Source organism: Aplidium turbinatum, chromosome 11 (assembly GCF_918807975.1).
Source record: "Aplidium turbinatum chromosome 11, kaAplTurb1.1, whole genome shotgun sequence".
Lineage (NCBI taxonomy): Eukaryota > Metazoa > Chordata > Ascidiacea > Aplousobranchia > Polyclinidae > Aplidium > Aplidium turbinatum.
The window spans coordinates 4385204-4399531 of record NC_137482.1 but is presented as its reverse complement, the minus strand read 5'-3'; the positions used below and the strand labels follow the sequence as shown (position 1 = coordinate 4399531).

The 14328-nt window shown below is 39.2% G+C and overlaps 1 protein-coding gene across 1 annotated transcript in view; it reads right to left on the bottom strand.

The window, feature by feature from the left end:
* Positions 1-177: 177 nt before the first annotated feature.
* LOC145779221 (FRAS1-related extracellular matrix protein 2-like) overlaps positions 178-14328 on the bottom strand; it is a 73679-nt gene continuing 59528 nt past the window's right edge. Inside the window, exons 34-44 of the mRNA XM_082590757.1 lie at positions 13450-13652; positions 11908-12139; positions 11335-11481; positions 10865-10964; positions 9015-9204; positions 8266-8498; positions 7392-7526; positions 6871-6997; positions 6201-6388; positions 5655-5801; positions 178-4073 (exon numbers count right to left, since the gene is read on the bottom strand). Of these exons, the coding sequence (XP_082446883.1) occupies positions 3555-4073; positions 5655-5801; positions 6201-6388; positions 6871-6997; positions 7392-7526; positions 8266-8498; positions 9015-9204; positions 10865-10964; positions 11335-11481; positions 11908-12139; positions 13450-13652 (2221 nt within the window). The 3' untranslated portion in view covers positions 178-3554. The remainder of the gene's footprint in view (positions 4074-5654; positions 5802-6200; positions 6389-6870; positions 6998-7391; positions 7527-8265; positions 8499-9014; positions 9205-10864; positions 10965-11334; positions 11482-11907; positions 12140-13449; positions 13653-14328) is intronic.

The window sequence follows — 14328 nt, the reverse complement described above, 5'->3', positions numbered from 1 at the left end:
CCTACAAAACCTATGAGGTTCTTCAAGATTTTGTGCATGAAGCCGATGGACATTATCGTTTAGCCTATGCAGTTTGAAATTATAAACATTTTTTCATCAACTGACTTATTACAAAAAATGTTATTTCGGCAATTCGTGTTGGAAATAATGCAAAAAAAAAACACTCGATTCTTGACACGTCAAATTTTTTATTTCGCACTTCAACGACAAAAGTAAGACTTCATTTCATTTTCAGTTGGACAGTCAAAAATTTTACGAACTAATCGAACAGTTGCAAGATGAAATTTACATTAAATAGCAACCAAAACTTCTTGAGATAGAAACGCTTCCATGATTTGGAGTGTCAATCCAGCCATGAAGAAATACCACTAATTGAAAGTGTAGGCAATAGGCATAGCCTTGGTGGTGAATAATTGAGACATATTTATGCCTATTCTTTGATTCTTAACAGGATTTTTCAAATGTGTAAAAGGAAACACTGCCAAATACACAAAACATCGTTGACGATTTGCGGGGACACAAATTTTTCATTCGCTTTATTTGTTCAAAGACAGGCGAAGACTAACTTTGAGGGTGACGAAATAATACAAAACATGCTATGCTGTATCGAGCGGTCCCCACCAAGCTGGTGCAATAGTTTAGAGGATCACAAATCCAACGTTTATTTGCGTTACTTGAGCGTCAGTGGCATTATTGTCGACAATTATAAGTTTTTTGTCTATTTCTTGTCAAGCTTACCTCTCCAACTATTTCAACAGCCTCGTGGAAAGAATAGATAGGAAACAAACACGAATAGCAATTTATTAGTGCCGTGGTAAATGTCTGGTGATCGTGGCTTTAGAGGCTGTCCAATATCACATGACATCTTTTGGGATAGGTCGTCAAAACTGTTACATGGTCGGCGAATAGCATCGCATTTAGCGTCGTACAAGAGAGTGAGCAAATCAGTGCCTTTTCGCATTGTAAAATGTAAAAAGTGACTAATTTGCTGTCTGGGAATGGTGTCGTGTGATATTTGAAAAGCAATAAAGCAGCGCTTTTGGTGGTTATTCTTTATTTCTAGATATCCCTAAGCTATAAGGTTAGAAGAACATTTATTGAAAATTTGATGACGCAAGAATAACTGTTTTAAAAGCAGCCTTTAAAAATTTCCAGATGACTCGTAAAGAAATTGTAAAAAAAAACTCACAAAAAAATTCACAGCATTGTCCTAAACTAAACTGTTAGGCCACAGCCTTTTAACATGAAAATGCCGTTGCCTAAGAAATAACTCAATAAGAATGGTTGCGAAATTCTTGTCGCCTACTGTAGATGCCTACCAATAGAAATACGAAGCAAATGGGGCGGTTTAAAATGGTAGTAAAGCAATTGGCGTTGCGTGTTAATAAAAATAAACAAGGATGTGATAGAAACTTACGTAACACATTCTACCCAGACAGCGAAATCTGTCATTTTTATATTGTTTCAACGTTTGCATATGTTGAATCAACGTAAAAATGACGGATTTTGATGTCTGGGTACGGCTTGCGCGGTTAAACGTGGTGCAGTTGTAAGCATATTAACAACACGAAAAGCGCATACAATCAAGAAGGTCGAACAGCAATACTAGATAGAATGTAATCCTTTTTGTAAGAAAGGAATTGGTAACAATTCAGGCCGTTACAAATCACTGCAAAGCAATGTTGAGTTTTTGATATACGGTCAGCAATCAGTCATAGCCATTGAATGCTTGGAGGCACTTGCAGGTTTTTACTGAAAGTTTTACAAGCAAACAGATGCTACAATTGAACTTGTGGCTTCGCAATACATACGAAAGCAAACGTGGTAAAAAGAACATATCTCGTTGAAGTAACTGCCCAAACAGTAAATCAATCGTTTTTTACACTGGTTCAACGTCTGCACACGATTGATTTGCTGTCAGTTGGTTCTTGTCAGACGCAAGCAATATTCATTTATCCACTAGGATCAGAGCACAAACCTTTTATTCCTAATACGCTTTGTATTAAATTTGCAAAAAAACCTCCTTGAATGCTTTTATCCTATGCCCGTTTTAATCAGCACTCCTTTGCGGCCAGGTGATTTGGTTGCAGGTGCCTTAAAATTCATGCTAACCCACAATACAGACTTACATGACAGCTGAAGCTAATTTACACTGAACTTTTTGCCTATATACAAGCTATGTAGATCAGTTCTACATCATGATCAAACTTATTGAGCGTACATATGAAGTCACAGAATACATTGATCAAAGCAAGAAATAGTTTAAACAAATTGATTTAAAAATGGCCGCCAGGGCCGTTAAAGAAACGAAAAAAAAGGACAAACAATTTATGCTGAGATTTTACGGTAGTAAAAAACAAACGAGTGCAAAAATATAGTCTCTATATGTTTTAGTTAATTACTTAATGATTAGTAGTAAACTTCCTGCAAGAGAGTTAATGGTTTGACTTGAGAGCTTGATGAAAGAGTTTCGTTAAATGTTCTTACAACGTTCTTTAAACGTTACTATAGCAAAAAAGATGAAACTTTGCGGCAAGAAAAAGAAAAACAACGGATCTACTATCAGGAGTCAAGGGGACATGGTTCTCCCAACTTTGGCTGAATTTCTAATAACCATTGATATTACCAAGCATGACCATGAAACCTGTCATGTCGCTTAGCAAAACGAATACCATACAAAGTTGTCCTCTGCAGCAAAGGCCATGGGAGGAACAACAGTGGACACGGTATGTCTTTGCAGTTTTTAAAACGAAACAAGACTTGTTTAGTAGATTTTTTTATGGATACTCGACAGGTAAGAAAACCGTTAGAGAATTTGCTTCTTCGTAGATGACGTACAATCAGCGTTAAATTTGTTGATGAATTGAAATAAGCAGAAAGTTTCGGCAATAGCCCAGTAGCCTAGGTAGGAGGAGAAACGTGATAGAATACTGCACCATACTATGAACTTGAATTTGCTTCATACTTTAATCGCGAGTGACACGTCACGGGGTGAGAGTGGGGCCATGATATCTCCCTTTCTTCAATTGAGGGACTGCTTTGGCTTCCGTGCACTTGACATAAAGTTGTTTTCATATAGTTTTAACAACACTTTACTTGCTTGCTGTATAGCAACTGTGTATAATAGTTAGCCATGCATTTGGTTATTGTCAATTTAACAAAGCAAATGGATTTAACCCAGACAGCTAATCAATCGTTCTTTACATTGATTCGACGTCTGCAGACATTAAATCAATGTAAAAAACGGTTGATTAGCTGTCTGGGAAGACACATGCGGTAAACAAAATGCAAAGGCACTTCGAAGAAGCTTTGATTAAATATTGCGAAAAATACGCTGACAGAAAATACGACATGATACGAGAAATTGATCTAAGTTTTATTATCATAGACAAAACTTCTGCTTTCATTTCGTTGTTTGTCTTTACCAAAACGTGAAAAGTACGTTTTTAAAACGTAAGTTTTTGTCTGCAATTTGCTTACATCAGTCCTTGATGTGATTGTCGGGTTTGGCCTTGAAACTATGTTTCACGAACTACGTTTCATAAAACTTTGTTTCATACTTCCTCAGCGTCTGAACTGTAACCACTGGAATTTCGCTTAACGACCGCGGATCGGGCTTTCGAGCCACGTTTCTTGGTCACAACAATGTTCTTCCCACCGGTGTAGCGAGCCTTCTTCTCTGATGTCGCAGGCGGCGGGTTACGACGACGCCGCTTTGCCACGACGACAATAACGACGATTATGACAATCACAAGCAGCCCAATGGCACCTCCGATGACAGCGAAGATCGGAAAGTCGGATTTTCCTGGAGCAACTACATCCACTCCTTCTTCATAAGGTCCTTCTGGTGATGAAGATCGTTTCTTTCTCTGATTTAACTTAACGTGCATCATTTGTGTTCCACGATCAAACTCTTTTCCAATAGTGTCCGAAGGATCGATGGCTCTCTTGCTCCGAATCCTGGAGGAGTGCACCATGGAGTGATAGGAGTACAAAGTTGACCTCTTCCTCCTTTGGTCCGTGGCCTTCACTGTATAGATCGTATGCATGTACCACTCTCTTCCCACGGTGACCTGTATTAGAAACGACAAAAATCAGTTGGGGCAGAATTTACAAAAAAAAAAATAATATCTTTGGCGAGGATGTTTGTCAAGGTGGCTACTTCCTTACTTGGCGTGTCTGTGGCAGAAAGCAGACAACATTTTATCAAAGTTTAAAAACAAATTTATTAGGCAACTAAAAGTACTTTAAGAGAGGCGGGAGTCTCTGGTTCCATTGAAAGCCGCAGCGGCTATGATACCTACGACGAAAGTATTCCTGGGAATAGTAGATTGATGTAATAATGTGCATCCACAGTATATCGGAGCGGCTTGGTTAAAGGTTTTGCGTCTTCTACAAGTTGCAGATTAAGACAGTTGTCCGAAACAGTTGGTGATAGAGCAAGCAGTCGCAATCGGCCGCGCTCTTCCAATACTGAAATCGTCAATGATTTCGATTCCAAAGAGAAAAATAATGAGGCAACAAAATTCAAACGTAGCAGCCAATCCTATGACGCTTCTTGGTGTGGTGAGATGTTACATTATAACAATTTACTAGACCTCTGCTAAGACTGCTATGTTTGTCATATATTATATTGTTTTTTTTTTGTTGTGATGGTCAGAAATAAAAACAAACTGAACTGAACAATGGGGTTTTTAAGGATTGTCTTATGGTTTTTTATGATTTCTCTTCTTTATGATTACCGTACGTCTATCACATTATGTTCATGTTGCTGTAAAGAATAAATTGCCATTGTCATTGGAAGCTCGCAAACCATTTGAAATATTTTAACTTTCGGTTAATGTGTTACACGTGTTGCTGGGTGTAATTACAAAATACGTGACAATCAATAAATTCTGTTCCATGGAATATCATTCGACCACACCAGGACATCATGTTGTGCAGTTTAACTACCACGCTAACTTAACCTACAAATGGATAGATTCATTTTCACTTTTCGACCTTTTTCATAATCGAATCAATTTAAAAATTGGCCATGTGAAATAAGCTGGTCATGGTGTAAGGGTGTTCATCTGCCGATCCAGACCAAATAAGCAAATATCATCTTTCTTTGCGACGCTTTTAATTCCGTTTACGAGCTGTAATTGCATTGACTTTATAAACATTGGAAAAATTAACAAATTTATAAAGTGCAGATTTAGTTATAGTTGGCGTCAAAGATCTCTATGATCAAATGAAATGCATGGATGACCTTGTTTTATCTGCACCGATTGCGTTAAACAAATATTCAATTGACAACCGAGAAACCGCAAAAGTGATAAGTAATGCAACAATTGAAAATATCTTTCACGATTTGTAGCACAAGCAAGCCAAAATTGGAAAAAAGAATGCGAGATATTTAAAGCTATCAAACATTTGCAAAGCTTGGTGTCGCCCTTGCTTTGTTTCTGCAAATCAAATAAGATCGCACGATTTAGCACAAACAGTTAGATAAAAAAAAAACGCATGGCAGCACTTACAAAAACGTTAAGACACGCAAAACGATATGACGCACCCAACGTTCAGTGTTGACGTCACCCAACGTTGACGTAACCCAACGTTGACGTCACAACAACGCAATGGCGATCGTCATCCGTGCAAAACTCGGGACATACCGTAAACAGAGGGGCGGAATCCATCCTAAATCCATCCGTGCCGGGTTGTCTGACTATGGTCAGTGCTTCAGGGTCGTCCAAGGCCAGTTTAGCGTTGAAGTTGACATTGTTGGCCTGTAGATCCTGAGTGTCAGGTTGTTCCTTGTCCTGTGTGGATGGAATGAATTTGTCAATATCTCATGTAATGCATCTCGGCTGAGAACATTAGCGGCTGACAGTCACTCGACTTTCTCGTGTGAGTGCTATCAAAAAACAGGTAGAACTATTCTTTTCTACTAAATTATACGATGCTCGCAAACGACAATATGTGCTTTACAGGTCAATGGAGATGTTGCAACATGCTGTCCTAAAGTTACGTTGAATTTACATAAACATTAGCATTCGTTTATCCATAAACAAGATAAATAAACGGTTCATTCCAGTTTTATTTGAAATAGGCAGAGACATTGCGCAATCTATCAACAACAAATTCTCTATTTTAAAATTAAGCCTGTAAAACGTTTGCTCAATGTATTTATTGCATCTAGCCATCACCACAATTCATACCAGGATTTTATGTCGTTGTCTCAGGTTGGGGGTATCTGCCAGGCAGCCGTACTCCTTGTTTTCCGGGTTGTACTTAGGAACGTATCCATCCCTTCCTGTGCAGAGGAACACCTTTTCGATGCTGGCGTCGAATGAGTCGCCAAGGTTCTGCACTGGATCGACCAGGACTCGTCCATAGATCTCATCACCTGAATTAAATTTTTATTTTCACTTTTTCAGGTTCCGGTATATTAGCTTAGTGGATAAAGTGACTGAATATTATTTGATACAGGCAAGTTCGATACCCTGCTGTGACATAACAAACCGTCATGTCTGCAATCAATAAAGTTTATTGAAGAGGAAATGGAGGCCACTGAACAAAGTATGCAGGGGCTTAAAGCTACCAGTCTTTAAATAACTGAATAAAAACTTGTTACCACAAAGTAAGTCATGTCTACTGAGCTAAATATTTGGTGTTGTCCATACTTTCGTAATACTTTTGCTGTTGATTTTCTTTTGTTTTGGCTAAACGCGACCTAATCAGCAAATCAATCGTTTTTTACATTGGTTCAACGTCTGCAAACGTTAAACGAATATAAAAAACGATTGATTTTCTGTGTGGGAACTGACTCGGCAGGCTCAGATCAGTTCTCGCAAAAAGCATAAAAATATCGGTTTGTTGGTTACCGACCTTCAGAAAATGCGACGTCACTATCTTCGGCGAATCCCATTGATCCATCGCTTAGATACAAGGACTTCTTGCTGAGGAGGAGGAAGCTAGTGTCCAGGCTGAACTCCGCTGCCACAGGATCGCTGACCTGAGATGGAAATTCATGAAATGTTATTTCAGTTTCCAAAACAAAGTCAGCACCTAGGTTTCAAAATAAGATTTCCACTCCCAAACAGCAAAATCTGTCATTTATACGTGGATTCAACGTTGAATCCATACAAAAACGACGGATTTTTCTGTCTGGGCGGACGTTTTACTTTGTGTTAGCCTCAAGACCGACAAATGCAAAGGTTGATTTAATCGCTATACGATTGGTAAGTTACATCTTCACATTCAACACTCAACCTCCAGAGCTGTCATCTAGTTGGATTACTACCTGATCTCTTTCACGACGAACACTCTCGGAAGAATACCACTCAGTGATACCAATACCACGGCTCAACAAATAACGATGCGTAATAAGATGAAAGAACCGTCATCACCTGTTGGAATCGGATGTCCATATCGAAGCTCAGTGGTTCCCTGGGGTTGCATACAATAGGGATGGTGTACCCCTGTCCGGCTGGGGTAACGCAAGGGATCAGCTTGATGGTGTATGTCCCGGAGTAGTCTCGGATCTGGAGAATGAAATGGTTCAAAATATCATTGTGGAATAAAACGTCAAAGGAAAGTTTGTGTGAAATTTTAGTGAAGTGATATGAAACAGTTTTTGTGATAGGAACGCAAAAATGTCAATCCAGACTAAGCTCAGCATCCAAGAGGTGATCAACGCAGTATGAACTTTCATGGCATTCTTTGAATGATACCAACCATGGCCACCTGGAGATGCGGCCTGATTTGTCACATTTTGCAGATTTTGATTACAGCTACTGCTAGTGCTTGACTGACATTTTTTGAGATGTTTTTACTTTTTGCGGTTTCCTAATGACATAAACTTTTTTGTTGCCTTGGGGAAGCAGTAGCAAATGAGAAAAAGTAAATTGAAAAACGCAAAATCAGACTGTTATTGAAAATTAACAGTCTGACTAAAATCTTCGAAATCAAATTTTCTTTGTTTTTCAACATGTGAGGATGTTAAAACCTATTGTGTCATCTGGGGAAAAGAATAAAGAAAGCGTAAAAATCTAATTTTTAAAAAAAAATATTTAAACGTTCGCCCAAAGTTAGAAAAACCTGGAAATTTCTGCAAAATGTGACAAATCAGGCCATATCTTTAGGTGGCCATGTACCAACCAAACAATTAATTGATACAATAGTTCAAGAATTTCAAAACCAGCTAGTTTTCAACAATAGGAAGAACTGCGAATGATCTCGACGTGATATAAGTTTCAATGTAATTTCTCTTTTATCACTTACAGCGTAGTCGGACACAAACGACCACTTCTGTTCTGGGTTGTTGTAGGTTGCCTCACTCCTGACCAGGTTCAACGTCATCCGTAATTCCGGATGTGACTCACTCATTACCATGGCAACGTTCTCACTACCGGGATGATCGGCGACGAATTGTCCACGGAAACGAGCTTCCGTGCGGAAATTGACGACCAGTTTTCCGTCATCACGGATCCTCATGCTGGTGGGATAGAGATATCCTGCATAAAAGCAACATTCTGCGTTGTGCATCAGGCAAAAGGCAGTTGACGACGAAAACAAGCTTAACCTACACGAGTAATCACAAGAAAACGCATCAGCAACATTGAACAAGAAGAAACAATCCAAGCTTCGTGCTCTCAGTTACAGGGTAACTGGAATAAAAGAATAAACTTAAATAGTCAGATTGGTGTTTTTATTTTGGTAGAAACTCTCTTATCATATCAATTCGAAAATAACAGCGGAAATATACAAAAAAAGTAATCATTTAATGACTTTTGTACAATGTACAATTTATCAAAGCATATCCTCATACAATGCACAACGAAGGATTTCGATGCTATGTAGCCTACTTATTAAAATCTTCAGTGTAAACTCGCACTTCCTGTATGGAATGTATACAAAAACTGAACAAACGCAGAAAAAGAGTTTTGTTTTGCAAAAAAATGCATTCTCCCATTAAATATCAACCAGCGCAACCACAGAAAGGTCTCCTTGCAAGCTCATGGCGATCCTACCTTGTAGTTCGGCTTCAGGAGGAGTCCCAATGCCCTGATCCCACAAGATGGCGGTGTCGTAGACAAACGTGAGTCGCAACTCAGTTTGCTGGTCAAAGTGCTGCCAGCCTGTGCCAACTGGTGAATGGAATATGTAAGACACGTACAGAGGCACACGCAAAGACACGTAAGACTGCACCAAGTCCAAAACCTGTGGAAGAAGCAAATTGGTGGAAAGTTATGTCAAAGAACTCCACTTCAGTTTCAGCTTAATCTTTTGTCACTTTGAACAAGCTAACATTTCAGTCGTAGACCAAAACGTGACCAGTAACTGGAAAAGGTTCTAGAAATTTTGACTCGGTGTGATACGTTCGTGGGACTTTCCCTACAAAAAGATTCGACAAAAAAAGTTCAGTAGGACATTGGTTGAAAAGGAGCGATCTTCCTTGCGTGAGCACTACCTGACTGATTGGTGTCAGTTGAACAGAGAAATAGGCTAGCTCTATTTTTAAGTTAGAAATATAGTATGTCAGCGAAACCAAATTGAATAATTTGTGGGGATAAAGTCCATACTTGAAGAGTTCAAAATCAAAGTAAACCTGTCAGTGTAGAAGCATTTCCGTCATTCCTACATAGCTACAAAATGCGACATATTGCACTTTTGGACATGTTTCGTTCACAAATGGAAAAGTCAGTTGATTTCTATAAATTTGTTGGTTTAAATTTTAAAAAAAATGAATATTTTGAAAGATAATTGCCATTAGGGTCCATCCGCAACTTATCACGGAATCTGGTTTCAAATCAACAAAATCTAATCTTTTAATCTTTTCGTGAACTTCCACAAACAACAACTTTCACTGGTTGCTCATCAATTTAAAGATGGAATACAGCTGCAGACGTTGAACCAATGCATGAAAAGTGAATTGACTGACTTCATTAACGCATCAAAGTACCGTAAAGGCTCAACGAAATTATAGTCATAGCTGTCAGTTGCCTTTCTTTGGTAACTAGTGGCCATTAGACAAAAAAAAGAAGTTTCTTGCTCATGATAAACACCATTTAAGGTGAAAATGCAAACGCAAAACATCGTAAGCCAGTCGATTAATATTATTTGTAGCACGCAGACTAGATGAAAATGGTGCGTTGTATAGATGTAAAAATGTCATTGCTCACCGCGTTAATCTTGACAGCTTAGCAGAATAATATCAAAGGCCAAAATCAAAAACAAAATAATCAATCAAACGTGTGCGCTGACAGTTCCAACAAGAGACAAAAATGCATTTTAGGTTTCCGAACTTGAAGCGAAATTCTTTCTCATAATTTTCCAGTTTCAGATTCAATAATAAGTATTTTCACGAAACGTTATAAAACGTTTCACAAACGTCAAATTTATGAATTGCATTTGCAAAGAAATACCAAGAAGGCAGACACTTACAGCACTTGCTATAGTAACCCAATGTAAAAATGGTTGTTTTTGTTGTCTGGGAAAGAGCTTATTCGAGGTCTTATATTTTGATGTCATTTAGCAAGTGAGCAGCACATCAAATGATAATTGGGCGTTGAAAATGTCATTAAAGGTCAGTATTGTCATTTTTAGATGCGCAAAAATGCTTAAAAAAACATTTGCTGCCTCAAAAACTCAACAACTGTCAATCCAATAAACGAACCAACCACGCAACGGTGAATAGAGTTTCAAACATTCATGACAAATTCAACCTGGAGACATTTTCGGGTAAAATGTTTTATGAACGATTCATTGTGATAAACTATTTTGTCATAATGCGTTTATTATCGTTGACACATTTGAGATTCAAACTGTCAGCTTCTAAACCCCCACAAGCCAACCACCCTTGACCTCAACACAACCCTACCTGGCCGTCCGTTCCAATATTTCCACCACATTCGCTCAGCAATTCCGACATGTCAAAGTAAGTTGTGAATTCCCACAAACACGCTTCAAGATTCAGGTTCCTGGAAGAAATGCAAATAAAATTCTAAAATTTTTCGTCGTCGTTGTCTTTCGTTTTGTCGTCGTACATCCAAGTCTGATCATGTGACACTATGCTGGCCCAAAAAGTCATACTGTACTAATGCACTTTCAAGTCATTTAAACATTCCCGGATGTAAGTACGACGTATTTAATCGCTTGCCTCTAATTTGCAACCTGGTGTAGTAACATATTTGTGGGTATTTCACGAAAACGCAAAAGCCATCACATTTTGAGGTAAAAAGTTTAACCCCATTTCTAATATAAAAGGTTTCAAACGTTTGAATTACTTATTGCCTATCTTAATTTTCGTTAAAACTTAATAACATGACAAAGATGCATTTCAAACCTCACCTGTAGAACCTCAGCGTATTGTTTCCCCTAAGACTGGCATCATATTGGTAGGGGTATGTCTCACCAATCACGTTGGGGTTCCTGGTGGCGTTGGTCAAGAACCCATACTGAGTGGACAGCTCATCAAAGTTGATGATGTTTGAACATCTGAAGTAATCAATTTTCAATGCTCATTATATATTATGTGATGTTTTTTAAACGTAGTACTAAAACAGTAGATGAAAACATATGCTGAGCATTGACGTATACGGGATGAAAAATAAAATGTGTCAAACAGATAGCAGAAGTCTAGAAAAAGGTAGAAGCGACAAAATACGAATGTAAAAACGTGCTTGTGACCGATACAGCATGATTAGTTTGGGCACTGTCGCAACGCCTCCACCAACCAAGTCAGCACAGCATCACCAGCTGCAATAAATGATATCTCAGCACACTAATGAAAGGAAAAAAGCGAAAAAAAAATCAAGCCCACAACGTGCATGATTGATTAGTTGTTTGGAGAGTAAGCTTTTTACCAAATCATCAACTTCAAGTGCACTTTTGTTGCCGTCATTAAATCTAACAAGATCATACCTGTGATTGCCAACCCTTGTCCCATCTCTGCTCAGAGTGATCTCAAAGTTGCTCAATTGCCGTGTGCTGATGACAGGAAGCATGCCATCAATGTGCGGCATGGATACGGAAACCTTTATCAAGTTAGGGCGGGATTTATCCGCCGGACCAGTGTACCGGATCCTAGCGGAAAATGGTTCCGCTCCGACCGAACCAGAAACTCTCGGCGGGCAAACGTCGTTCGTTGTGCTGACTGGAATGCAAAGAGTGATAGTGTCAGCAAACAAATCACTGAAGATTATTCATACACAGGCCTCGAAATTCACGGCGGACACGGCGGTCATGTCCGCCGTCACAGCATGTGATGTCCGCGGGAAGTACCATCTAGATCGGTCATATTTGTCCGCCGAGAAATAACACAGGAACTAGCAATACAAATCATCTTTGCATAGCACGAACCATTGTTGCGAGAATATAATTTTCCGCGCATTCTAGCGCGCATCTACAAAATGTGAATACGGTACTGTGTCCCTTAGCTTCCATTCAAGCAGGAAAACTTTCGATTTTTACGTTGCTTTAACGATTGATGACATTGAATCAGCGTAACAAAGGTGAATTCTTCGCTAAGAATCGATGGGAGTACGGAGTACTTCTACACTAATCACGCGCAACTTAGTTGAAGCTTACGTCACAATGTCTGGCTTTGATCTTCGAGTAATATTGATAAGGCACGGTTGGTTACAAAATTTGTTAAGTTTTGGTATACAGTAAGAAAGAAAAGGCCGAGGGAAAACTCACTTTCGCTTACATGACACGCAAAAATAAACCTAAACAAAACGCCTAGGGAAAACACAGCAAAAAATACTAGCGTTAGTGTTGAAGTTTTCCGACTCGTACCCAGAGCATTGTGACGCAAGACGCCACGCGACCTCGTTCGGTGGAAGTTATGCAGCGTATTAAGCAGCTACACGGCGCTTTGACTCATCAAGCGCACGTCGTTGGTCTGACGACAGCCTTTCAGAGTGAGTTCGCTGAAAATTTAAAAAGTCTTTTAAACCGTAGTTAGGCTATAGTTCTCGAATGGCAAAGAATTATCAAGATAAAGTGATTAAACATGACGATCGACGTTAAAACTGGTGTGTCCGCCGTGAAACTTAAATTGTCCGCCGAGATAGCTGCTCAGACCGGACACGTTTGTCCGTCGTCAACAAAAACGAATTTCGAGGCCTGATACAACATATTTATTGTTTGACCATATGTGGCAAGTCATAAGACAAGCATTTTTGTCAGACAACGTGAAAACTTCAATAAGGGCAAAGTGGTGCTGCGAAAATTAGTTCATTTGTTAGTTCTACATTTTTGCAATAAGGACTTTTATTTTCTTAAAACTACCCATAAGTGGAGATACACGTAACACAAATAAGGATGCCAGGAGGACACTGTTCACAGTCTCAATCTTCTGGTATGCTGTTTAAAAACTACCAGTCCTTACCCATCGTTGTGAACCTACTGAGTAGGTTGTCTGCAGGTTAATATTCATGTAATCCGAGCAAAGAGACCAACCTGTGACTGGAGGCGATTGCGATTCAAGACCGACGTCCCCGTCAATAGTGACAGCGCGAGCAGCGCAAGCGATCCTGCTGCCAGGTTTGAAGTAGATGCTGTCCAGTGTAATGCGGTTCGTGTCGGTGAAGAATGTCTTTTGCGCCACCTCGCGAAGGGGGTTCGTCACCTTATTCACTCCACTCGGGGCAGCAACGAGCCATCTAAATTGGAAACAAAAATCATAAAAAATATGTTCCGACGACGGACTGACAACACATCCCGCATGAACATGTTTACGTTGTCAATCATCTTGCACTGCTCCAACCAGGGTTGCCAGGTAGCCTAAAATTTGGACAAAAAATGATAAATTGGCCAAATATTATATGCTTTGTCCGACGGCTAGCAAATCATTTGGACATTAATTTAAGTCCTTTTGTTTAATTTCTATGGATACCATTGAACTCCTGCACGACAAATAAAACATTTTTTCTTATTTTGTCCTAAAATGTCCGCATTTTAAACCATAACTGTCCAAATTCTTCCATAATTACCTGGCAACTCTGGCTCCAACCTTGCCCACCTGCAGTCACCAGAAAGCAATGCAAAACATTTCTGCGTCATATGAGTGAGTAACCCCAAGCCCATTAATCACACAGTTCAAAAATGTTCTCGCGATGGTTCGTAGACTTTGTAGGGGGAAAAATAAAGCGCATTAATCAAGCACTAGTTAAATGTTGTAATGTTTTTTTCTTTTCTTTTTTGCAATCGGCCGTGGCTTGCCCAAACAAAGTTATTGTTACAATGCTAACAAGAGGTCACAGCGCTTGTCGTTGCTAAATAGGCCTATGTGACACACGATGTATACTGTAGTTTAAACTAAATGAGCTGAAACAATCT